At 53.0% G+C, this 24,686-nt stretch overlaps 2 protein-coding genes across 4 annotated transcripts; both read right to left on the bottom strand.

Annotated features, from left to right (window-relative positions):
• Positions 1-560: 560 nt before the first annotated feature.
• ZNF687 (zinc finger protein 687) lies at positions 561-5,946 on the bottom strand. Its single transcript, XM_062511252.1, is given in 4 exon segments — positions 561-632; positions 697-877; positions 2,218-2,396; positions 3,868-5,946. Coding segments are annotated over 4 exon segments (2,511 nt in total).
• A 4,202-nt stretch (positions 5,947-10,148) lies between these two features.
• PSMD4 (proteasome 26S subunit ubiquitin receptor, non-ATPase 4) lies at positions 10,149-21,574 on the bottom strand. Of its 3 annotated transcripts, none has more exons than XM_062511342.1 (10): positions 21,340-21,574; positions 20,545-20,685; positions 19,066-19,180; positions 17,139-17,225; positions 15,966-16,034; positions 15,639-15,854; positions 14,853-14,966; positions 13,618-13,747; positions 12,585-12,652; positions 10,149-10,416 (listed from the first exon to the last, which is right to left on the bottom strand). In XM_062511342.1, exons 1-10 carry the CDS (start codon positions 21,363-21,365, stop codon positions 10,240-10,242), a joined length of 1,143 nt encoding a protein of 380 aa, XP_062367326.1. In that variant the 5' UTR covers positions 21,366-21,574; the 3' UTR covers positions 10,149-10,239. The 3 variants fall into 3 exon arrangements, with proteins under 3 accessions (XP_062367326.1, XP_062367325.1, XP_062367323.1); XM_062511341.1 differs by having other exon boundaries at positions 13,618-13,749; positions 14,858-14,966; positions 21,340-21,568; XM_062511339.1 differs by having other exon boundaries at positions 13,618-13,749; positions 14,858-14,966; positions 15,639-16,034; positions 21,340-21,570.
• Positions 21,575-24,686: the final 3,112 nt, after the last annotated feature.

Here is a 24,686-nt window from a genome sequence, read left to right as displayed (position 1 = left end):
TCCCATTCCCAAATCTCCCATTCCCAATCTCCATTCCCAAATCTCCCATCCCAACCCCACCCCAAACCTTTCATTCCCAATCTCCCATTCCCAAATCTCCCATTCCCAAATCTCCCATCCCAACCCCACCCCAAACCTTTCATTCCCAATCTCCCATTCCCAAATCTCCATTCCCAATCTCCCATTCCCAAATCTCCCATCCCAACCCCACCCCAAACCTTTCATTCCCAATCTCCCATTCCCAAATCTCCCATTCCCAAATCTCTCATTCCCAATCTCCCATTCCCAATCTCCATTCCCAAATCTCTCATTCCCAATCTCCCATTCCCAAATCTCTCATTCCCAAATCTCCCATTCCCAAATCTCTCATTCCCAATCTCCCATTCCCAAATCTCCCATCCCAACCCCTGCCCAAACCCTTTATTCCCAATCTCTCATTCCCAATCTCCCATTCCCAAATCTCCCATTCCCAACCCCTGCCCAAACCCTTTATTCCCAAATCTCTCATTCCCAAATCTCCCATTCCCAAATCTCCCATTCCCAACCCCACCCCAAACCCTTCATTCCCAACTCCCCCACATCCCATTTTTCCCGGGACGAAAGCCGAGCCCCGCTCCAGCAGACGCCGGGCACTGGGGAAAAAGGAGGAATTGAGAGGAAAACAGTGGGAATTTCTGTTTTTTTCCCTGGGAATACTCACTTGGACTGCTGGTTGCTGAAGCCGGGGTGCTGGGTGTAGACGTGGGCGTGGGCGCTGGGGGCGGATTTGAAGGCCATGGGGCAGATGGGACATTTGTGGAAAACCTCGCAGTGGGAGCTCTGGATGTGGGATTTGATGGAATTGACCCCGCCGAAAACCACGGAGCAGCTGGGACACCTGGGGAATTCCCAAAAAAAAAAAAAAAAAAAAAAAAAAAGAAAAAAAGAAAAAAGGGGGGATCCCGGTCAAGGATGGGGAATTTCCAAAAAAATGGGGGGATCCTAAAAGGGGGATCATGGTCAGGGAATTCCCAAAAAAATGGGGGGATCCCAAAAGGGGGATCCCGGTCAGGGAATTCCCAAAAAATGGGGGGATCCCAAAAGGGGATCCCGGTCAGGGATGGGGAATTCCCAAAAAATGGGGGGGATCCCAAAAGGGGATCCCGGTCAGGGATGGGGAATTCCCAAAAAATGGGGGGATCCCAAAAGGGGGATCATGGTCAGGGATGGGGAATTCCCAAAACATGGGGGGATCCCAAAAGGGGGATCATGGTCAGGGATGGGGAATTCCCAAAACATGGGGGGATCCCAAAAGGGGGATCATGGTCAGGGATGGGGAATTCCCAAAAACGGGGAGATTCCCAAAAGGGGAATCATGGTCAGGGAATTCCCAAAAAAAGGGGGATCCCAATCAGGGCTGGGGAATTACCAAAGGAAAGCAGGATCCCAAACATTTCCAGGTGCTGAGAGAATCCCAAAAAAGGATCGGGATCCCAAAAAAAGTTCTGGGGAAATTCCAGCAGGGATCGGGATCCCAAAAAAAGTTCTGGGGAAATTCCAGCAGGGATCGGGATCCCAAAAAAAGTTCTGGGGAAATTCCAGCAGGGATCGGGATCCCAAAAAAAGTTCTGGGGAAATTCCAGCAGGGATCGGGATCCCAAAAAAAGTTCTGGGGAAATTCCAGCAGGGATTGGGATCCCAAAAAAAGTTCTGGGGAAATTCCAGCAGGGATTTGGATGCTCCCACCCTGCAGCCAGGACTCCTCGGGGTGGTGACCAGCAGGAAATTCCCAACACATTTTGGGCCAAAACTCCATTTTTGGATCTTCCCATCATCCTGCCATCCTACAATTCTCTGAATTCCTAGAATTCCTGGAATTCCTGGGATTCCTCACCTGTAGCCCACCCTGCAGGAGAAGTGAACCCACAACTCCTCGGGGTGGTGACCAGCAGGAAATTCCCAACACATTTTGGGCCAAAACTCCATTTCTGGACCCTCCCATCATCCCGCCATCCTGCAATTCCCTGAATTCCTAGAATTCCTGGAATTCCTGGAATTCCCAGATTCCTCACCTGTACCCCACCCAGCAGAAGTGAACCCACAACTCCTCGGGGTGGTGACCATCAGGAAATTCCCAACGCATTTTGGACCAAAACTCCATTTCTGGACCGTTCCGACGCCTCCCGCCCCGCAATTCCCAGGACTCCCGGAATTCCCGGAATTCCCGGGACTCCTCACCTGTAGCCCACCCTGCGGGAGAAGTGCAGGCAGGACTCCTTGAGGTGCCCCTCGAAGTTGGCCAGCAGGAAGTTGCCCCCACACTCGGGGCAGACGTGGGGCGGGCGGCTGCGGTGCATGCGCTGGTGGGCGCTGAAGCTGCAGCGGTTCGACAGGATCATGGGGCACGCCGAGCACACCTGGGGACAAATCCCACAGCCCCTCAAGAACAGGGAATTCCGGGAATTCCGGGATCCACGAGGGGGCGGAAAGGGTCTCAGGTGAAAAAAAAAAAAAAAAAAAAAAAAAAAAAAAAAAAAAAAGAATGAATAAAAAAGGTGCGGGAGAGTTTCGCCAATGGAGGAAGCGTCGCGGGAAAATTTTCCCGTCGGGGATTGGGATCTCAGGAAGTTCTGGGAGAATTCCCAACGGGGGGGGGGGGTCGAGATTCCAAAAAGGTTCTGGGAAAATTCCATCCAGGAATGGATCCAGAATGGTTTTGGGATTTGGGGAATTTCCCAACAGGGATTGGGATCCCAAAAAGTTCTGGGAGAATTCCAAACAGGGGGGTTGAGATTCCAAAAGGGTTCTGGGAAAATTCCATCCAGGAATGGATCCAGAATGGTTTTGGGGTTTTGGGAATTTCCCGACGGGGATTGGGATCTCAGGAAGTTCTGGGAGAATTCCCAACGGGGGGGGGGGGGTCGAGATTCCAAAAAGGTTCTGGGAAAATTCCATCCAGGAATGGATCCAGAATGGTTTTGGGATTTGGGGAATTTCCCAACAGGGATTGGGATCCCAAAAAGTTCTGGGAGAATTCCAAACAGGGGGGTTGAGATTCCAAAAGGGTTCTGGGAAAATTCCATCCAGGAATGGATCCAGAATGGTTTTGGGGTTTTGGGAATTTCCCAACGGGGATTGGGATCTCAGGAAGTTCTGGGAGAATTCCCAACGGGGGGGGTCGAGATTCCAAAAAGGTTCTGGGAAAATTCCATCCAGGAATGGATCCAGAATGGATCTGGGATCTTGGAAAATTCCCTGCAGGGATCAGGATCGATGGGATGGGATTGATGGAATGGGATGGGACGGGATTGATGGGATGGGATTGATGGGATGGGATTGATGGGATGGGACTGATGGGACGGGATTGATGGGATGGGATTGATGGGATGGGATTGATGGGATGGGATTGATGGGATGGGATTGATGGGATGGGATTGATGGGATGGGACTGATGGGATGGGACTGATGGGATGGGATTGATGGGATGGGACTGATGGGATGGGACAGGATTGAAGGGGTGGGATGAAAGGATCCACGGATCCATGGATGGATGTTCCCAATGTTCTCCCACCTTCTCCCACCATCTTCTCCCACTTCTTTCCCACCACCTTCTCCCACCATCTCCCCATTCTCTCCAACCTTCTCCCAGTTCCCTCCCACCTTCTCCCACCATCTCCCAGTTCTCTCCCACCATCTCCCAGTTCCCTCCCACCTTCTCCCAGTTCTCTCCCACCACCCCCCAGTTCTCTCCCACCACCCCCCAGTTCTCTCCCACCACCCCCCAGTTCTCTCCCCTCGTCTCCCAGTTCTCTCCCAGTTCTCCCACCGCCTTCCCCTCACCTCCCACTCCTCTCCCACCTTCTCCCCCCCGTCCCCTCCGCTCCTCACCGTGCTGCTGCTGCTGGTGACCACCCCGACCTGCTGAAAATGCGCCGCCAGCCCCGCCTTATCCTTGCACTGCTCCTTACACTCCAAACACCTGAAGCAGCTGTAGCTGCTCTGCTCCGACCCCAACGGCAACACCGGCATCTCCTGCGCCGAATTCCCTCCGTCCTGAGCCACCTTCCCGGCGGCCGGCAGAGCCAAGGACACCAGCGGGGTGATGTCGGGCTGGCCGATCATCTGCTCCAGGGCGATGGGTCTCATCACCAGGTGCGAGCACTGCATCACCAAACCTTTGTCCTTGTGCTCGCGGGCGTGCAGCAGCAGGCTGCACTTGTTGAAGAACACCAGGCGTTTGGTGCAGTGGTTGCAGGTCACCTCGATGCGCATGCTGCGCCGGTCGTAGTGACGCGCCAAGCTCTTCTCCAAGGCGAAGGCGTCGCCGCATTCCAGGCACCGGTAGCCCAGAGGCGGCAAAGCCAAGCTGGATTCGGCCGGAGGGCTCAGGTTGGGTTTGTAGGTGGGCAGCAGGTTCTTGCTGTTGAGGATTTTGTTAAAAGCTTCCACCAGGCTGGACTGGCTGCGGGAGATGACGGTGCCGGCGACGCTCGGCGCCGATTTCGGCGCCGCCGCGCCGCCGTTGGTTTTGGGGGCGCCGTTGGTTCTGCCGTCGCTTTTGGGGAGGGGTTGAGGCACGAGGTTGAGGATGTTTTTCGCCACGGATTTGCCGGATTTTGCCGGGAGAACCACGGATTTCTGCTGGGCCACGCTGGCGGCGATCAGCATGGCGCTGCTGGCGCTCTGGATGGTGGCCACCGGCAGCACCGTGCCCTTCAGCTTGGTGCCGTTGCCCAGCTGCACGCTGACGATTTTCGGCCCTTCCGTGTTTTTCAAGGGGCTGGAAAGTTCCGATTTTTCCTTGGGCGTGTCCGCGCCGGCGGGACACTCCGTGGTTTCCTGGGAATTCTGCTCGCTGGGGGTTTTGGCGGAGGGCGGTTCCGAGTCCGAGGACACCCTGGTGACCGTCCTGGTGATGCTGCCGCAGGAGGTTTTGATGGTTTTGATGCGGACTTTGAGCGGCCGCGAGGAGCTGGAGGACGGCGAGTTGGTGTTTTCCTCCTCCTCTTCCTCCTCCTCCTCTTCCTCCTCCTCTTCCTCGCCGCTGGAAACGCTCGGGGGGCTCCTCACGGATTTCTCCAGCATTTCCCGTTCTTCCTTCAAAAGCTTGGGAGAAGAAGAAGAAGAAGGCGGGATGGGAATTCCCGGAGAGGAAAAAGATTCCCGAGGGCTCCCGGGCGAGCGTTTGAGCTCGGCCGCGGCGTCGATCCCGGAATCCGAGCCCGGCCACGGGGAATCCTCGGCGGAATAGCGGACGGTGACGGATTTCAGGTGATCCAGCACCAACCCCTTGGGGCTGGAGCTCCTGGCTGGAGCCTCCTCCGAGTCCGATTCCTCCTTTTTGATGCAGGGAATGGGGTGGGATCCGTCGGCGGCCCGGAACGGCGTCGGAAAAGCGGGATCCAAGCTCTCCGCCGTTTCTCCCAAGGGTTCCTTGCAATCCACGGAGGACGGGGTGGGGGACGGAGCCAGCGAGGGCACGGCCAGGGATTTCTCCTTGGCTTTGCATTCCCGGGATCTGTCGATCAAATTGGCGCCGTCCTCGTTGGGATCGGGGCTGAAATGCGAGAACAAATCCAAAGTTTTGGGGTTTTTCTCCTTGCCCCAACACTCCCCGTTGGAAGACGCCTCCACCGCGCGGGAATTCGGCGATCTGGCCGCGTCAGAAGCTCCGAAACCGTTCTGGAGGAGCCTCGGGGCCATCCCGTGTCCATCTTTTCCTCGGGAATCCAAGTTTTCCAGCTGCTCCGGGCACACGGTGTTCTTGACGATGACGCTGACGGCCGAGATGTCCGGGTGGGGCAGGACGTGCTCCGTGGGGACGGCGGCTCCGGGGTCCCCCGGGATTTGTTTCCCGTGGGATTCGGGATCCTCGTGGTGGGAATGGATGGCCTCGTTGGCGTCGATGTCCGGGATGTCGAAGGCGGCCAAGAGGTCGTCGAAATCCGGGGTTTTCATGTCCCCCATGGCTGGGGAATTGGGGAGGACTGGGAGGGAAGGGGAAAATGGGAAAGGGGATGAGGGCCCTGGGAATCTGGGGGTTCCAAGTGGGAATTCCTGGGTTTTCATCCCCAGAAACCCCAGGGAATTCTGATGTTCCACAGCCTTTTCCCTTCCCATCCCGTTCCCGCTTTTATTCCGTTCCATTTTTACCCCATTCCCATTTTTATCCCATTCCCATTTTTACCCCATTCCCATTTTTATCCCATTCCCATTTTTATCCCACTCCCATTTTTATCCCACCCCCATTTTTATTCCATTCCCATTCCCAGTTTTATTCCGTTCCCATCCCCATCCCATTCCCATTTTTATTCCTTCCCCGTTCCCTTTCCTATTTATTTCATTTCCACTTCCACTCCCATTCCATTCCCATCCCATTTTATTCCAGTTCATTTCCCGTTCCACCCCAAACACCTCCTCTCCATCCCAAAAAATCCCACCTTTTATCCCAAAAATCCCCCTTCCCCTCCCAAAAATTCCCTTCCCATTCCAGCCCCGCTGCCGAATTCCCGGGAAAGCCTCGGGATCCGGCCCCATCCCGGCTCAATCCAGGCCCTGTTCCCGACCTGGAGACGGGCCCGGGATCTGTCACAGCCCAGGGACAACAATTCCCTGTTAACCCCTGGAATTCTGGGTTTCCTGGCACTTCCAGCAGGTCTGGAAGCTCCAGGGAATTTTTTTTTTTTTTTAAAGGGAAAAACTTTAATTAGGAAGGGTTTGGATCCCACGGTTTTCCAGCTTGGAAAGCCAGGAGAAAAGAGGAAAGAGCCCATGGATCCAACCCCAATTCCAGCCCCGAATTCCCCCATGATTTGAGGTGGAAAATCGGGGATCCAACCCCAAATTCCAGCCCCAAATTCCCTCTGGATTTGAGGCTTCTGGAACCTCCCCCCCAGCAGGTGGAATTCCATTCATTTTCCCTCTGGAATGTGCCTCGGGAGAGGCCTTTTCCTTCCCAAATCCCCTTTTTCCTGTCCTTTTATCCCCAGGTAGGGGATGAATCCTTTGGGAATCCCTTTGGGAATTGTTTTCCAGGGGGGAATTGTGCTCCTTGTCCTTCCCCACTCACATCCAAATCTTTGGGAATGATTTCCCCACCCCAATTCTTTCTTCCTGTGATCCCAGGATTTTTGTTTTTGGGTTTTTTTTGGTGGGGGGGGGGGGGAATAAGCACACCCAGGCCTGGGAAATCCTAAAGGAGCTGTTTGGGATCAGGAGTGGGGTTTGGAAAATCTTTCCCAGCTCAGTTTCCTATGGAAAAGGAGGCTGGAAAAGCGGGATAGCCACAAACTCCCCATCCCAATCCCAAACTCCTGATCCCAAACTCCCCATCCCAATCCCAAACTCCCGATCCCAATCCCAAACTCCTGATCCCAAACTCCCCATCCCAATCCCAAACTCCTGATCCAAAATTCCCCATCCTGATCCAAACCCCCCAATCCCAAACTCCCCATCCCGATCCCAAACTCCTGATCCCAAACTCCCCATCCCGATCCCAAACTCCTGATCCCAAACTCCCCATCCTGATCCAAACCCCCTGATCCCAAACTCCCCATCCCAATCCCAAACTCCTGATCCCAAACTCCCCATCCTGATCCAAACCCCCCAATCCCAAACTCCCCATCCCGATCCCAAACTCCTGATCCCAAACTCCTGATCCCAAACTCCCCATCCCAATCCCAAACTCCTGATCCAAAATTCCCCATCCTGATCCCAACCCCCCGATCCCAAACTCCCCATCCTGATCCCAAACTCCTGATCCCAAACTCCCCATCCTGATCCCAACCCCCCAATCCCAAACTCCTGATCCCAAAATCCCCCTCCCCATCCCCTTCCCGCCCCCGTGCTGGCACAGCTGCCTGATCCCGAGGGATCCGTGTGGGATTAAATTCCCAGGATTTGGAGGGAATTAATTCCCGACCATCTGCCGGCCCCGAAGCTGCGGCACCGACCGGGGCCAGCCCCGATCCCAGGATCCTGAACTGAAAATCCTGACGGATGCCAAAAATCCCGACAGGAAAGGGAACGGCTCCAGCCCCGTCAGGAGCCAGGAGGGTCCAGGATTCCCGATTTTCCCAGGATTCCCAAAAGGGCTGGGGGAGGCTGGGCAGGGATTCTGTGGGATTTTGGGGTTTTCCCAAATATTCAGGATCCCAAAGCCTCCATCCCAAACTCCCAATTTCCCAATCCCAAACTCCCCATTCCCATCCCAAACACTCCATCCCAAACTCCCGATCCCAAATTCCCCATCCCAATCTCCTCACCCTGATCCCAAACTCTCAATCCCGATCCCAAACTCCCCATCCCAATCCTAAATCCCCAATCCCAAACTCCCCATCCCAAATTCACCACCCCAATCCCAAACTCCCCAAAATTCCAGGATGGAGGGGGTGACCGTAACCCCTCCAAAATCCCAGGATTTGGGATGAGGAAGGGATGACCGTGAGACCCCAGAATTTCAGGATGGGGGTGGAGATGATGATCCTGATCCCCACAGATCCCGGGATTTTTCATTTTTTTTTTTTTAATGTGGGAAGGCGTGAAGATGACCCCTCAAAATCCCGGAATTTGGGATGGTTGGGGGTGACCGTGACCCTCCAAAATTCCAGGAACGGGGGAGTGACGATGACCTCCCCAAATCCCGGGATTTTTTGAGGGCGGGGGTGACGATGACCCCTCTAAATCCCAGGATTTCGGGGGGTGATCGTCACCTCTGCCCTCCCAAAATCCCGGGATTTGGGGGGGTTATGCCCATCCCTACCCTCTCCTCCCGGACCCCTCAGGCCGCGCTTCCCGCTCAGGCCTCGCCCCCCCCCCCACCTCAGGCCTTGACCCCCTCAGGCCTCTCCCGCCCCTCAGGCCCCGCTACCTGGAGATGCGCGCGGGGGGCGCTCCCCGGCTGCCGCCGCCTCTTCCCGATGCCGATCCCTGTTCCCGATCCCAGATCCCGATCCCAAATCCCGAAACCAAATCCCGAAACCGGTCCCGCTCGGGCCCCTCAGAGGCGCCGCTTCCCCTCCGCCACTTCCTGCTTGGCCCCCCCCAACCCCGCCGGCCGCTCGCGCCGCGCGCTCCCGCCCTCGCCGCGCTTTCCCATTGGCTGAATTGTCAGTCACTCGTATAAACTCATATTCTGATTGGTCCACTCCGCTGTCACGCAATGCTGATCGCGGCGCTCCGCACTCCCCATTGGCTGAGCAAGACCCTCCCCTCACCGAGAGTGTTGATTGGGGAGCGTGGGTGGCATTCAACCAACAAAGCTCCGCCCACCGCGGCGTCCTCGCTTCCTATTGGTCGCCAGCGCTGGCGCATCTCGCTGTTAATTAATAGAAAGCACTGTCTATCAATTAACCCCCGCCTCACCTCGGTTCTCATTGGTCACAGCGCGCTGTTAATCAAGCGCGGGTTCCGGACGCCATTGGCCTCAGGGAGCGCCCATGGCGGCAGCTCCCAGCCGGCAGCTCCTATCGGGCGCAGGATTTTTTCCCTCAGCACCAGAGCCCGCCCAGCCCGGGCCCGGAGGGGCTTCAGCCCCCTCCTCCCATTCGCTGCCAGCGCTGTCACTCACAAGAGCGGCTGAAGGAACGTCGCGCCCACTTCCGCCTGCTGCGCGGTGCTAGTGGTGGAGAGCGCTGTCACTCAAGGCCGTCTCTGTCTCCTCGCACTCCCATTGGCTGAAGTGCCCAAAAGCCCGCCAAGCCGATCTCGTCGCTCACTGGTCCACGGAGTTGCCACTCTTACGTAGCAAAACAACCTCATTGGCCGCCCAAAGGACAACATCCGCTCCTCCCGTTCGCTGATTGGTTCATTTAATTGTCCATCCAGTTAGCCCCGCCCCGTGGTCTCACTGTAAACAGCGCGCGGAGGATGCCGGGAGCTGCTGCAGGAATTCCAGGGAATTCCCGGGAATTCCTACTCCCAGTAAACCCAGGGCGGAGAATTCCCGAGTTCCGCTTGCCCCAGTCCGGGAAGTCTTTTTATTCCCGCAGTTCACCAAAAATTCTTTTTTATTATTCCCCAACATTCCCAAGAAATCCCTTTTATTATTCCCCAAAATTCCCAAGAAACCCCTTTTTTATTATTCCCGCTAAATTCTAAATTCCTTTTATTACTCCGAGCATTCCCATGAAATTCCTTGTACTTCCAAGAAATTCCTTTGGTTCTCATACTTCCCAAGAAACTCCTTTGATTCCTTTTATTTCTGCGATTCCCGAGCAATCCCGTCGATTCCCGCCCCTTTTTCCCTGGAATTCCCGGGGTTCATTTTTTCTCCTCGTCCTTCCTGTCGCGGTTTTCCCGGTTTTCCCGGGCTGCCTGGGACGCCAGGGATCCCATGGCATTCCGGATGGCCTCGTTGTTGGGATCCACCCCTGGAAGGTTTTCCAGGACGCTCTGCAGGAATTCCGGATCCTGCATCACGTCGTAGTCGTCCTCCTCCTGCGGGGAAAACGGGAATTCAGGAGAATCCCGGGGGATTTGGGATCGTCCTGGAAGATTTGGGATTGTTTCGGGAAATTTGGGATGGTCCTGGAGGATTTGGGATGGTCCTGGGGGATTTGGGATCATCCTGGAGGATTTGGGATTGTTCTGGGAAATTTGGGATGGTCATGGGGGATTTGGGATTGTCCTGGAAGATTTGGGATTGTTTTGGGAAATTTTGGTGGTCTGGGAGGATTTGGGATGGTCATGGGGGATTTGGGATCTTCTTGGAGGATTTGGGATTGTCCTGGAAGATTTGGGATTGTTTCTGGAAATTTGGGATGGTCTGGGAGGATTTGGGATGGTCATGGGGGATTTGGGATGGTCCTGGAGGATTTGGGATTGTTCTGGGAAATTTGGGATGGTCTTGGAGGATTTGGGATTGTCCTGGAGGATTAGGGATGATCCTGGAGGATTTGGGATCGTCCTGGAGGATTTGGGATTGTTTCGGGAAATTTGGGATGGTCTTGGAGGATTTGGGATTGTCCTGGAGGATTTGGGATGGTCCTGGAAGATTTGGGATGGTCTTGGAGGATTTGGGATTGTCCTGGAGGATTAGGGATGATCCTGGAGGATTTGGGATCGTCCTGGAGGATTTGGGATTGTTTCGGGAAATTTGGGATGGTCTTGGAGGATTTGGGATTGTCCTGGAGGATTTGGGATGGTCCTGGAAGATTTGGGATGGTCTTGGAGGATTTGGGATTGTCCTGGAGGATTTGGGATGGTCCTGGAGGATTAGGGATGATCCTGGAGGATTTGGGATCGTCCTGGAGGATTTGGGATTGTTTCGGGAAATTTGGGATGGTCTTGGAGGATTTGGGATTGTCCTGGAGGATTTGGGATGGTCCTGGAAGATTTGGGATGGTCTTGGAGGATTTGGGATTGTCCTGGAGGATTTGGGATGGTCCTGGAGGATTTGGGATTGTTCTGGGAAATTTGGGATGGTCTTGGAGGATTTGGGATGGTCATGGGGGATTTGGGATCGTCCTGGAGGATTTGGGATTGTCCTGGAAGATTTGGGATTGTTTCAGGAAATTTGGGATGGTCTGGGAGGATTTGGGATGGTCATGGGGGATTTGGGATTGTCCTGGAGGATTTGGGATTGTTCTGGGAAATTTGGGATGGTCTGGGAGGATTTGGGATTGTCCTGGAGGATTTGGGATTGTTTCGGGAAATTTGGGATTGTTCTGGGAAATTTGGGATCATCCTGGGGGATTTGGGATCGTCTGGGTCCACAGGAAAACTGGAGTGATGGGATCGGTGGAAATAATGGGAACGATGGGATTTATGGGATGGGAATGATGGGATTTATAGGATGGGGACAATGGGATGGGATGGGGATATTGGGACATTGGGATTGATGGGATGGGGACACTGGGATTGATGGGATGGGGACACTGGGATTGATGGGATGGGGACATTGGGACATTGGGATTGATGGGATGGGGACACTGGGACATTGGGACTGGAATTCTGGTATGGGATAAATGGGATTACGGTGGGATTGGGAAAGGATTTGGGACTGGGACGGGATTGATGGGATTGAGGTACTGGGATGGGATGGGATAGGATTGATGGGATGGGATTGATGGGATGGGATAATGGGATAATGGGATAAGGGGATAATGGGATAATGGGATAATGGGATAATGGGATAAGGGGATAAGGGGATAATGGGATGGGATAATGGGATGGGATAATGGGATGGGATAATGGGATGGGATAATGGGATGGGATAATGGGATGGGATAATGGGACGGGATAATGGGACGGGATAATGGGACGGGATAATGGGATGGGATAATGGGACGGGATAATGGGATGGGATAATGGGACGGGATAATGGGATGGGATAATGGGACGGGATAATGGGACGGGATAATGGGACGGGATAATGGGACGGGATAATGGGACGGGATAATGGGACGGGATAATGGGACGGGATAATGGGACGGGATAATGGGATGGGATAATGGGATGGGATAATGGGACGGGATAATGGGACGGGATAATGGGATGGGAACGGGATAATGGGATGGGATTGACGGGACACGGGATTAATGGGACAGGATGGATGGGACGGCCCGGACGGAGCCGGGATTCCCAGGAATTCCCCTCGGGCTCACCTTGGCGGGCTCGGACGTGTCCATGGCCGCTCCGCTGTCCACCTCAGCCGCCTCCGCCTGGGCAAACTCTGCAAAACCCCAACCCCAAAAACCCATGGGAAAAAAAAAAAAAAAATAAAATAAAACCTGGCACCAGCCAGGCTGAAATTCCCGAGGTTTTCCCAGGGGTTTCCCAAAAGTTTCCCCTCCATCAACTTGGGAAAACTCCCCCAAAACCCCAATCCCACCCCAAAAACCCATGGGGGGGAAAAAAAAAAAAAAAAAAAAAAAAAAAATCCACCTTCCCACCCAAGCCCTGGGTCAGAATTCCTGAGGTTTTTCCTGAGTTCTTTCCAAGGTTTTCCTGGGTTTTTTCCTGAGTTTTTCCCAAGGTTTCCCCAAGTCTTTCCCACGCTTTTCCCTGAGTCTTTCCCGAGTTTTCCCCGAGCTTTTCCAGAGTTTTCTCCCGCGTTTCCCCCAAGGTTTTCCCTGAGATTTCCTGGCATTTTCCTCAAGTTTCCCCCGTGTGTTTTCCATGTTTTTTCCCCGAGTTTTCGCCAAGTTTTTCCCCAAGATTTCCCCGTGTTTTTCCAAAGTCTTTCCTTAGCTTTTCCCCCAAGGTTTTTCCCAAGTTTTCCCTGTGATTTTCCCAAGTCTTTCCCAAGCTTTTTTCCCCAAGGTTTTTCCCAAGTCTTTCCCAAGTTTTCCCCGTGATTTTCCCAAGACTCTCCCGAGCTTTTTCCCCAAGGTTTTCCCCGTGTTTTCCCCATGATTTTCCCAAGTCTTTCTCGAGCTTTTTCCCCAAGGTTTTTCCCAAGTCTTTCCCAAGTTTTCCCCGCGTTTTTCCCCGCTCTTTCCCCGAGCTTTTGCCGTGTTTTCCCCGAGTTTTCCCCGAGTTTTCCCCGAGCTTTTGCCGTGTTTTCCCCGAGTTTTCCCCGAGTTTTCCCTGAGCTTTTGCCGTGTTTTCCCCGAGTTTTCCCCGAGTTTTCCCCGAGTTTTCCCCGAGCTTTTCCCGAGTTTTCCCCGAGTTTTGCCGGCGGGGAAGGGCTCTGACCAGCTCCCTGCAGGGACATCTGCATGGCGTAGGCGATCTGCTCCTCCTCGCTCATGGAGCTCAGGTCCGGCAGCCCCGCCCGGCCGAACTCGGGCTGCCCCATGGTCATCTTGAGCAGGGCCTCGTCCGACTCTGCGGGAAAACGCGCCGGGAATGAGGAGCCAGCCGTGCCTGGGATGGAACGGGAACGGGAACGGGAACGGGGAGAGACTGGGAATGGTCTGGGGGAGAGACTGGGAATGGTCTGGGGGAGAGACTGGGAATGGTCTGGGGGATAGACTGGGAATGGTCTGGGGGAGAGACTGGGAATGGTCCATGGGACAGACTGGGAATGGTCCGTGGGACAGACTGGGAATGGTCTGGAGGACAGACTGGGAATGGTCCATGGGATAGACTGGGAATGGTCCGTGGGATAGACTGGGAATGGTCCGTGGGATAGACTGGGAATGGTCCGGGGGACAGACTGGGAATGATCTGGGGGACAGACTGGGAATGGTCTGGGGGAGAGACTGGGAATGGTCCATGGGATAGACTGGAAATGGTCCGGGGGACAGACTGGGAATGGTCTGGGGGACAGACTGGGAATGGTCCGTGGGATAGACTGGGAATGGTCCGGGGGACAGACTGGGAATGATCTGGGGGACAGACTGGGAATGGTCTGGGGGACAGACTGGGAATGGTCCAGGGGACAGACTGGGAATGGTCTGGGGGAGAGACTGGGAATGGTCCATGGGATAGACTTGGAATGGTCTGGGGGATAGACTGGGAATGGTCTGGGGGACAGACTGGGAATGGTCCAGGGGACAGACTGGGAATGGTCCATGGGATAGACTGGGAATGGTCCGTGGGATAGACTGGGAATGATCCAGGGGACAGACTGGGAATGATGCACCATCCATCCATGGGATAGACTGGGAATGGTCCATGGGATAGACTGGGAATGATCCAGGGGACAGACTGGGAATGGTCCATGGGATAGACTGGGAATGATCCAGGGGACAGACTGGGAATGGTCCATGAGGTACAATGGGGATCACCCATGGGATAGCCCAGGAATTCATGGGGGATCCCAGGAATGGGCGTCCCCACCCTCCCAGTGAAGGATTTTTCCCAAATGTTCATCCCAAAGCCATCCCATGAATCCCATCCCATCCCATCATTCCCAATCCCACAAATCCCACAAATAATCCCATAAATCCCCCCACAAATCCCATAATATTCCCCCAAATCCCAGCCTCACCGTCCCCTCCGGCCGCAGCAATCCCGGCCTCCGCTGCCGAGGCCGCCGCCGCCCTCCGAGCCTCCTCCTCCTGCCGCTGCCTCTGCTCCTCCATGGACACGCGGAGAGCCTGGGAAAAGCCCAAAATCCCGGATTTGGGATCGGGCAGAAAGCGGGAATGACGGGCGGGAGGGGGCTGGGAGCCGAGGATTTGGGGGTTTTGATGTTGGAAATTCCCCAATCCCACGGAAATTTTGGGGTCGCCCCTGAGGGAGTCGGGAAGTTTGGGATTGGTGGAATTGTGATGTTGGAAACTGCCAGATTCCTGGGAATGAGGGGTCGGTGGTGGGGGGCGAACCGAGAAATTTGGGATTTCGTGAGATTCCAACGTTGGAAATTCCCAATCCTATGGATTTTTGGGAATTCTGTGATCCCTATCAGCGCCAGCTCGGGGTCAGCGCTGGCATCCACAACGAACCCAAAGTTGGAGGCCCCCAGGCCCAGCAGGAATGGGGAAATTGGGACATCTTGGGATTTTCTGCTGGATATTCCCAGTTCTATGGGATTTTGGTGCTGCAAGTCCCCAATCCCACGGAATTTCGGGAATTCCGCGATCCCTACCAGCACCAGCTCGGGATCAGCGCTGGGATCCACCCGGAACCCAAAGTCAGAAGCCCCCAGGCCCAGCAGGGATGAGGGAATTGGGACATGGATGGGGGAATCGCGACATTCGGGATTTTATGGGATTTTAGGGCTGGAAATCCCCAATCCCATGGAATTTTGGGAATTCCGCGATCCCTACCAGCGCCAGCTCGGGATCAGCGCTGGGATCCACCCCGAACTCGAAGTCGGAAGCCCCCAGGCCCAGCATGGCCCCTCCCTCCCCGGCCAGGATGGGGGAGCTGATGAGGGCGTCGGCCAGGCTGGGGCCCGGCGGCACCGTCACCAGGTGGGAGCCGCTGCCGTCCTTGCCGTTGAGAGCCGTGATGAACGCCGTCAGCTTCTCCGTGTTGGCCTCCTGGGAATTCAAAAAAGAAAACCCTGGGATCTGGGGAATCGTGGGATTGCGTGGGGTTGTGTGGGAGGGAAAGGGATTTGGGGGTTTTTGCGGGGCGGGTGGGGTTCTCGCCTCCTCGCCGAAGTTGATGATGTCAACGTTGACCTTCTCCTTCTTCAGGCGCTTGGCCAGCTTCACCAGCTGGGAAAAACAGCGGGAATGAGCCCGGGATCAGCGGGATCCAGAGCTGATCCCGCTGCGACCCCAGAGCTGAACACGCTGGGAACCCAGCCCCGATCCTGTCGTGATCCCAGCCCCGATCCCTTTGGGATCCCAGCCCCGATCGCTTTGGGATCCCAGACCTGATCGCTTTGGGATCCCAGCCCCGATCCCGCAGCGATCCCAGCCCCGATCCTGCAGTGATCCTGATCCCAATCCCACAGTGATCCCAATCCCACAGCGATCCCAGCCCCGATCCCTTTGGGATCCCAGCCCCGATCCCTTTGGGATCCCAGCCCCGATCGCTTTGGGATCCCAGACCTGATCGCTTTGGGATCCCAGCCCCGATCCCGCAGCGATCCCAGCCCCGATCCTGCAGTGATCCTGATCCCAATCCCACAGTGATCCCAATCCCACAGCGATCCCAGCCCCGATCCCTTTGGGATCCCAGCCCCGATCCCTTTGGGATCCCAGCCCCGATCCCGCAGCGATCCCAGCCCCGATCCCTTTGGGATCCCAGCCCCAATCCCTTTGGGATCCCAGCCCCGATCCCGCAGTGATCCCAGCCCCAATCCCACAGCGATCCCAGCCCCGATCCCAGCCCCAATCCCACAGCGATCCCAGCCCCGATCCCTTTGGGATCCCAGCCCCGATCCCGCAGCGATCCCAGCCCCGATCCCGCAGCGATCCCAGCCCCGATCCCGCAGTGATCCCAGCCCCGATCCTGCAGTGATCCTGATCCCAATCCCACAGTGATCCCAATCCCACAGCGATCCCAATCCCGCAGCGATCCCAATCCCGCAGCGATCCCAATCCCGCAGCGATCCCAGCCCCAATCCTGCAGCGATCCTGATCCCAATCCCACAGTGATCCCAATCCTGCAGTGATCCCAGCCCCGATCCTACAGTGATCCCAATCCTGCAGTGATCCCAGCCCCGATCCTACAGTGATCCCAAGCCCGCTGGGAACCTGGCCCTGATCCCGCAGCGATCCCAGCCCCAATCCTGCAGTGATCCTGATCCCAATCCCACAGCGATCCCAATCCCGCCGTGATCCCGGCCCAGATCCCGCAGCGATCCCACTCACGTCCTTGTCGCTGTCGTGCACGGGGCTGCCCACGAAGGCGATGATTCTCATCTTGTGGTTCTTGCCCTGCCGGTGCTTCAGCGCCAGCTGCACCAAAAATCCTGGGATTTGGGGCCGTTCCCAGGATTTGGGGCCGTTCCCTGGATTTGGGGCCGTTTCCCAGGATTTGGGGCCGTTCCCCGGGATCTGGGGCCGTTTCCCGGGATCTGGGGCCGTTCCCTGGATTTGGGGCCGTTTCCCAGGATTTGGGGCCGTTTCCCGGGATCTGGGGCCGTTTCCCGGGATCTGGGGCCGTTCCCTGGATTTGGGGCCGTTTCCCAGGATTTGGGGCCGTTTCCCGGGATCTGGGGCCGTTTCCCGGGATCTGGGGCCGTTTCCCAGGATCTGGGGCCGTTTCCCGGGATCTGGGGCCGTTCCCTGGATTTGGGGCCGTTTCCCAGGATTTGGGGCCGTTCCCAGGATTTGGGGCCGTTTCCTGGATTTGGGGGCCATTCCCTGGATTTGGGGCCATTCCCAGGATTTGGGGCCATTCCCTGGATTTGGGGCCATTCCCTGGATTTGGGGCCGTTCCCTGGATTTGGGGCCGTTCCCAGGATTTGGGGCCGTTCCCGGGATTTGGGGCCGTTTCCCGGGATTTGGGGCCGTTCCCTGGATTTGGGGCCGTTTCCCGGGATCCCCCCCAGCCCCAGATCCCAGGATCTGCTCCCTGGGGTTGGGTTTAGGGCAGTGCTTGGATGAAATTCTTGGGATTTAGAGGGAATTCCTGTGACATTTCCATGGAATTGTGCGAAATTCCCGAGGATTTACGTGAAACACCTATGAATTCATAGTGGGTTTCCGTGGATTTCTGTGAAATTCCTAAGGATTCCTGTGAAATCTCCATGGATTTATGCTGGATTTCCATGGATTTCTGTGAAACTTCCACGGATTTATGGGGAAAATCCAGAGATTTAGATTTCCTAAAATTTAGGTTGGATTTCCTCAGTTTTATTTTCCCAGAATTTATGCTGGATTTCCATGAATTTCCACGGGATATCCCGAGCTCTAGATGGAATTTCCCAGGATTTCTGTGGGATTTCCACAGATGTCCATTGGATTTCCCTGGATTTATGAGAAATTTCCATGGATTAATGTGAAATTTCCATGGATTTAGATTTGGACTTCCTAAAATTCAGGTTGAGGCTTCATCCTGAGCCTTAGATGGAATTTCCTGGGATTTCCATGAATTTCTTTCCAATGGGGTTTCCATGGATTTAGATGGGATTTCCTGGGATTTCTATGAATTCCCATGGATTTAGATGGAGATTCCTGGGATTTGTGTGGGATTTCCATGAATTTTCATGGGATTTCCTGAACTTTAGATGGAATTTCATGGGATTTGTGTGGGATTTCCATGGGATTTCCTTCCAATGTGGTTTCCATGGATTTAGATGGAATTTCCTGGGATTTCTGTGGGATTTCCATGAATCTCCACGGGATTTCCATGGATTTAGATGGAATTTCCTGTGATTTCTGTGGGATTTCCATGAATTTCCACGGGATTTCCATGGATTTAGATGGAATTTCCTGGGATTTCTGTGGCATTTCCATGAATTTCCACAGGATTTCCATGGGATTTCCTGAGCTTTAGATGGAATTCCCTGATATTTCCATGAGGTTCCCACGAATTTCCATGGAATTTCCATGGATTTAGGTTGGAGTCACAATTCCACCAATTCTCACCGAGCTTTAAAACCTCCCCCACCATTCCCACCACAAAAAAAAAAAAAAAAAAACCAAAACAAAAAAAACCCCAAAAAACAACCAAACAAAATTCCCTTCAGGAAAATCCCATTCCCCTCATCCACACCCCTTAAAAACTTGGGAAAAAAACAACAAACCAACGGAATTCCATGAGTTTTCTGGGAATGAGGGGAGGAGGACTCACGTGAGCCACGCGGATCCCGGTGCCGAAGGTGATTTTTCCTTTGGGCTGCACCGTGTGGAGTTTGGAGAGGATGCGCCCGGTGTCGGGGGTCAGCGTGGTCAGCACCTCACAGTTACTGGGAAAAAGGGAATTCCCAAAAATTCCCATGGGAATAACGGAGGGAATCCCACCCCAGCGTGGTCAGCACCTCACAGTTACTGGGAAAAGGGAAATTCCCAAAAATTCCCATGGGAATAACGGAGGGAATTCTGCCCTGGGATTAAGTTTAGGGAGCAATTCCTGGGGGATTTCCTTTTCCTTAAATCCCCAGCTCTTTTCCCTTGAATCCCCTGAATCCCCAGCTCCTTTTCTCAGCATTCCCAGCTCCTTTTCCCTAAATCCCTGAATCCCCAGCTCCTTTTCCCTAAATCCCCAGCTCCTTTTCCCTAAATCCCTGAATCCCCAGCTCCTTTTCCCTAAATCCCCAGCTCCTTTTCCCTAAATCCCTGAATCCCCAGCTCCTTCTCCCTAAATCCCTGAATCCCCAGCTCCTTTTCCCTAAATCCCCAGCTCCTTTTCCCTAAATCCCTGAATCCCCAGCTCCTTCTCCCTAAATCCCTGAATCCCCAGCTCCTTCTCCTGGAATTCCCTGAATCCCCAGCTCCTTCTCCCTAAATCCCTGAATCCCCAGCTCCTTCTCCTGGAATTCCCTGAATCCCCAGCTCCTTCTCCTGGAATTCCCTGAATGCCCAGCTCCTTTTCCCTAAATCCCTGAATCCCCAGCTCCTTTCCTCAGCATGCCCAGCTCCTTCTGCCTAAATCCCTGAATCCCCAGCTCCTTTTCCCTAAATCCCTGAATCCCCAGCTCCTTCTCCTGGAATTCCCTGAATCCCCAGCTCCTTCTCCTGGAATTCCCTGAATGCCCAGCTCCTTTTCCCTAAATCCCTGAATCCCCAGCTCCTTTCCTCAGCATGCCCAGCTCCTTCTGCCTAAATCCCTGAATCCCCAGCTCCTTTTCCCTAAATCCCTGAATGCCCAGCTCCTTCTCCTGGAATTCCCTGAATCCCCAGCTCCTTCTCCTGGAATTCCCTCAATGCCCAGCTCCTTTTCCCTAAATTCCTGAATCCCCAGCTCCTTTCCTCAGCATTCCCAGCTCCTTCTCCCTAAATCCCTGAATGCCCAGCTCCTTTTCCCTAAATCCCTGAATGCCCAGCTCCTTCTCCTGGAATTCCCTGAATCCCCAGCTCCTTCTCCTGGAATTCCCTCAATGCCCAGCTCCTTTTCCCTAAATTCCTGAATCCCCAGCTCCTTTCCTCAGCATTCCCAGCTCCTTCTCCCTAAATCCCTGAATGCCCAGCTCCTTTTCCCTAAATCCCTGAATGCCCAGCTCCTTCTCCCTAAATCCCTGAATCCCCAACTCCTTTCCTCAGCATTCCCAGCTCCTTTCCCCCGAATCCCCCGAATCCCCGGCTCCTTTCCCCACATTGCCCAGCCCCTCACTTGGCCAGGGTGATGAGCCCCACGTTGTTCTCGGGGTTGCTGCGGGTTTTGGAGTGGCACACGATGTTCACGGCGTCCTGCTGCGCCTGCAGCCGCGTGGGCAGGAAGTCCCCGTTCCGCATGTACTCGCTGTTATCCACGCTGCAATTCCGGGAAAAAAACACGAACAGGCGAAAAGAAAAAGAAAAAAAAAAAATAAAAAAAAAAAAAAATAAACCCCAGAACAAAATACGGGAATTGCAGAGTTGGCTCTCGGAGGAAAACTCCCCCACCCCCCCAAGCTCCTCAGGTGCTGTGTCCTCCTCAGAGATCCCCTAAATCCCCTCAGACTCCCCCCTCCTCCCAAATCCCAAGACACGCCCATGTCCCTTGAGATTCCCCCAAAGTCCCCTCACATCTCCCTAGATCACCTCAGACACCCCTAAACCCTTTCAGATCTCCTTAAAATCCCTCTCAAACCCCTTAAATCCAAAGACACCCCTCAATCCCCCTCAGAACCCCTTAAATCCCCCTGAGACCCTCTTAAATCCCCTGAGATCCCCCTAAATCTCCTCAGACCCCTCCCCAAACCCCTGAGGCCCTGTCTTCCCCTCAGCCCAGCCCGTCTGTCCCCTCACACCCTTCCCTGTCCCCTCAGCACCCCCAAACCCCCTCAGCCCTCAGGCCCGGGCCGCCATGACTCAGGGAAAGCGGCCGGGCCGGGCAGGGCCGGGCCGGACCGGGCCGGGCCTGGAGTTGCCGTGAAGGTGCCGGGGGCAGCACGACGGGATCCCGGAGCTGCCGTGCCGTTCTCACCACACCATGGTGCTCTCCAGAACCATCTTGACCCCTTCTCACAGCGCCGGCCCGTTCCCCACACAACACCCAACAACGCGCGCGCTGATTGGTCCAAACCCCGCAGCCAATCAGCGCGCTCCGTCTAAGCGCGTTGCGGCGCGGAGCTTGCCGGGAGTTGTAGTTCCGGGCGGCCTGGGGGTACACGACGGTGTCACCATTGTCCCCAGAGGGGCGGCATTGTCCCCTCCCTCCACCACCATCACCCCGCGGGCTCTCCTGTCCCCCTGTGCCACCCCATTGCTGTCCCCGTGTCACCCACCCCACCCCAAGGCCACCCCAGGGCGGTCCCGTCCTCATGGCCGCAGTGTTCCCCCCCTATGTGTCCCCGATGTCCCCAATCCCCTCAATGTCCTCAGAATTGTCCCACTGTCCCCATTCCTGTCCCACTGTCCCCACTGCTGTCCCCATTCCTGTCCCCATTGCTGTCCCCATTGCTGTCCCCACTGCTGTCCCCATTCCTGTCCCCATTGCTGTCCCCATGTCCCCACTGCTGTCCCCACTGCTGTCCCCATTGCTGTCCCACTGTCCCCATTGCTGTCCCCATTGCTGTCCCCATTGCTGTCCCCATTGCTGTCCCCATTGTCCCCATTGCTGTCCCCATTGCTGTCCCCATTGCTGTCCCACTGTCCCCATTGCTGTCCCCATTCCTGTCCCCATTGCTGTCCCCATTGTCCCCATTCCTGTCCCCATTCCTGTCCCCATTGCTGTCCCCATTGTCCCCATTCCTGTCCCCATTGCTGTCCCCATTGTCCCCATTGCTGTCCCCGATGTCCCCTCATGGCCAGGGGAAAATTCCAGGAATTCGATTTCCAACCCAGGAAAATTCCATTCCAAACCCAAGAAAATTCCAGGAAAAATTCCATTCCCAACCCAAGAAAATTCCATTCCCAAACCAGAAAATTCCAGGAAAAATTCCAGGAAAAATTCCATTCTCAAACCTAAAAACTCCAGGAAAAATTCCAGGAAAAAAAATTCCAGGAATTCCATTCCCAACCCAGGAAAATTCCATTCCCAAGTCCGAGAAAAATCCATTCCCAAACATGAAATTCCATGAGTTTCATTCCCAAATCCATGAAAATTCCATGAACATTCCCAGAATTCCAGAAGTCCATCCGTGATCCAGAGGCATCGGATTCTCCCTGGGAATGGCTTGAAAATTCCATGAATTCTGTCCCAAATCCAGGAAAATTCCACGAATTCTGTCCCAAATCCAGAAAATGCCACGAATTCCGTCCCAAATCCTGGAGAATTCCACGAATTCCGTCCCAAATCCAGGAAAATTCCACAAATTCCATCCCAAATCCAGGAAATTCCATGAATTCTGTCCCAAATCTGGAGAATTCCACAAATTCTGTCCAAATCCTGGAAAATTCCATTCCCAGTCCACAAAAAAATTCCATGAATTCCATCCCAAATCCAGGAAATTTCCATTCCAGAAAAGAGCCAAATGCTTTTTTTTTTTTTTTTTTTTTTTTTGTTCCTGGAAAATTCCCCCCAGAATTCCCAAATTTCCCACTTTGGAGAAGTCAAATCCCAAAAACAACAAAAAAAAAATTAAAAAAAAATAAAAAATCAAAACCCTGATCCCAAAAAATTCCAACCCCCCCACCCCCCCCCCCCCCCCCCCCAAGTCTCTGGATGAGAATTCCCAGGAAAAAAAAAAGGGGAATTATCCCAAAAATATTTAAATATTCATAAATATTCTGTTCTAGGGGATGAAAAAATGGGAAAAAATTGGGGAAAATTGGGGGAAAATTGGGGAAAAAATGAGGAAATATTGAGGAAAAATTGGGGAAGATTTGAGGAAAATTGGGGGAAAAATGGGAAAAAAATGGTGAAAAATTGGGGGAAAATTGGGGAAAAAATTGGGGAATAAATGGGAAAATTGGGGGAACATTTGGGGAAAAAATTAGGAAAAACTGGGGAAAAAATTAGGAAAAATTGTGGGGAAATGGGGAAAAATTGATGAAAAATTGGGAAAAATTGGGGAAAAATGAGGAAAACTGGGGGAAAAATTGGGGAAATTTGGGGGAAAATTGGGGGGGGGGGGAAATAAAAGGAAAATTGGGGCATTTTTCCCCCTCCTGATCTGATAAAAAGTGGGAATAAAATGGGACTGGGAGGGGAATTTGTCTAATATAGACAAAAAATTCCAAGGAAAAAGGAGAAAATTCCTGGGAGAAAAAAAAAAAAAAAAAAACAACAAAAAGGAGAAATAAATGGAATTTTCCCCAAATTCCCTCTGGGAATCTTGGAAAAATCCAGGATTTTAGGGTAGAGTGGTAAAAAAAAAAAAAAAAAAAAATCAAGTTTTTCCTTCCAAAAAAAATCAGGAAAAAGGGAAAAGTGGGAAGAGTTTTGGGAATATCCCAGAAAAAAAAAATCCCTCCCCTGCTCCACATTCCAGGTTTTTTTTTTTTTTTTTTTGGTTTAAAAAAGCTGGAAATTCTGCTTTTTTTTTTTTTTTTTTTTTTAAATAATTTAAAAAAATTAAGATTTTTCCAAGAGGGATTTTTGGGAATAAATAATTTTTTTTTTCCATTAAAAAAAGAAGCAAAAAAAACCCCCAGGGATGGAGTAAAAAAAAAAATCAGCTCCAGAAATTTTTTTGAGATTTTTGGGATTATTTTTTTTTTTTTTTTTTTTATTCCTAAAAAAATCTGCTCTGGGATTTTTTTTGGGAATGTCAGAGGTCGTTTAAAAAAAAAAAAAAAAAAGGGATTTAGGGATTGGAAAAAGAGGGATTTTGGAGGGAAATCCTTAAAAAAAAAATTTTTGGGTGGAAATTCAAGGAGTGGGATCGGATTCTGAAGATTCCAAAAAAAAAAAAAAAAATCTCCAAAACAATCCCAAAAAAAAAAAAAAAAAAACCACCCAAAAATTCCAAGAAAAATCCTCCAAAAATTCCAGGAAAATTCCAAGAAAATCACAGAAAATTTCCAGGAAAATTCCAAGAAAATCTTAAAAAAATTCCAGGAAAATTCCAATAAAATGCCCCGCAAAAAAACCCCCAAAAATTTCAAGACAGTCCTCAAAAACTTCCAGGAAAATTCCAAGAAAATCCCAGAAAATATTCAGGAAAATTCCAACAAAATCCCAGAAAAATTTTCAGGAAAATTCCAAGAAAATCCCAAAAAATTTCAGGAAAATTCCAAGAAAATCCAAAAAAATTTCCCGGAAAATTCCACCCCCTAAAAAAATCCAAAAAAAAAATCCAAGAAAATCCTTAAAAAATTCCAGGAAAATTCCAAGAAAATCCCCCCCAAAAATCCAGGAAAATTCCAAGAAAATCTAAAAAAAATCCT

Source organism: Cinclus cinclus, chromosome 31 (assembly GCF_963662255.1).
Source record: "Cinclus cinclus chromosome 31, bCinCin1.1, whole genome shotgun sequence".
Classification (NCBI taxonomy): domain Eukaryota; kingdom Metazoa; phylum Chordata; class Aves; order Passeriformes; family Cinclidae; genus Cinclus; species Cinclus cinclus.
This window is presented reverse-complemented; position numbering and strand designations above follow the sequence as displayed.

Excerpts from the sequence above, each read along its gene's own strand:
- PSMD4 (XM_062511339.1), bottom strand. The coding sequence starts at position 21,365 with ATGGTTCTGGAGAGCACCATGGTGTG. Across the intron at positions 20,686-21,339 it reads CTGGAGAGCACCATGGTGTG|CGTGGATAACAGCGAGTACA; the intron begins GTGAGAACGGCA and ends CCGGAATTGCAG. Across the intron at positions 14,967-15,638 it reads CTGATCCCGAGCTGGCGCTG|GCTCTCCGCGTGTCCATGGA; the intron begins GTAGGGATCGCG and ends GGCTTTTCCCAG.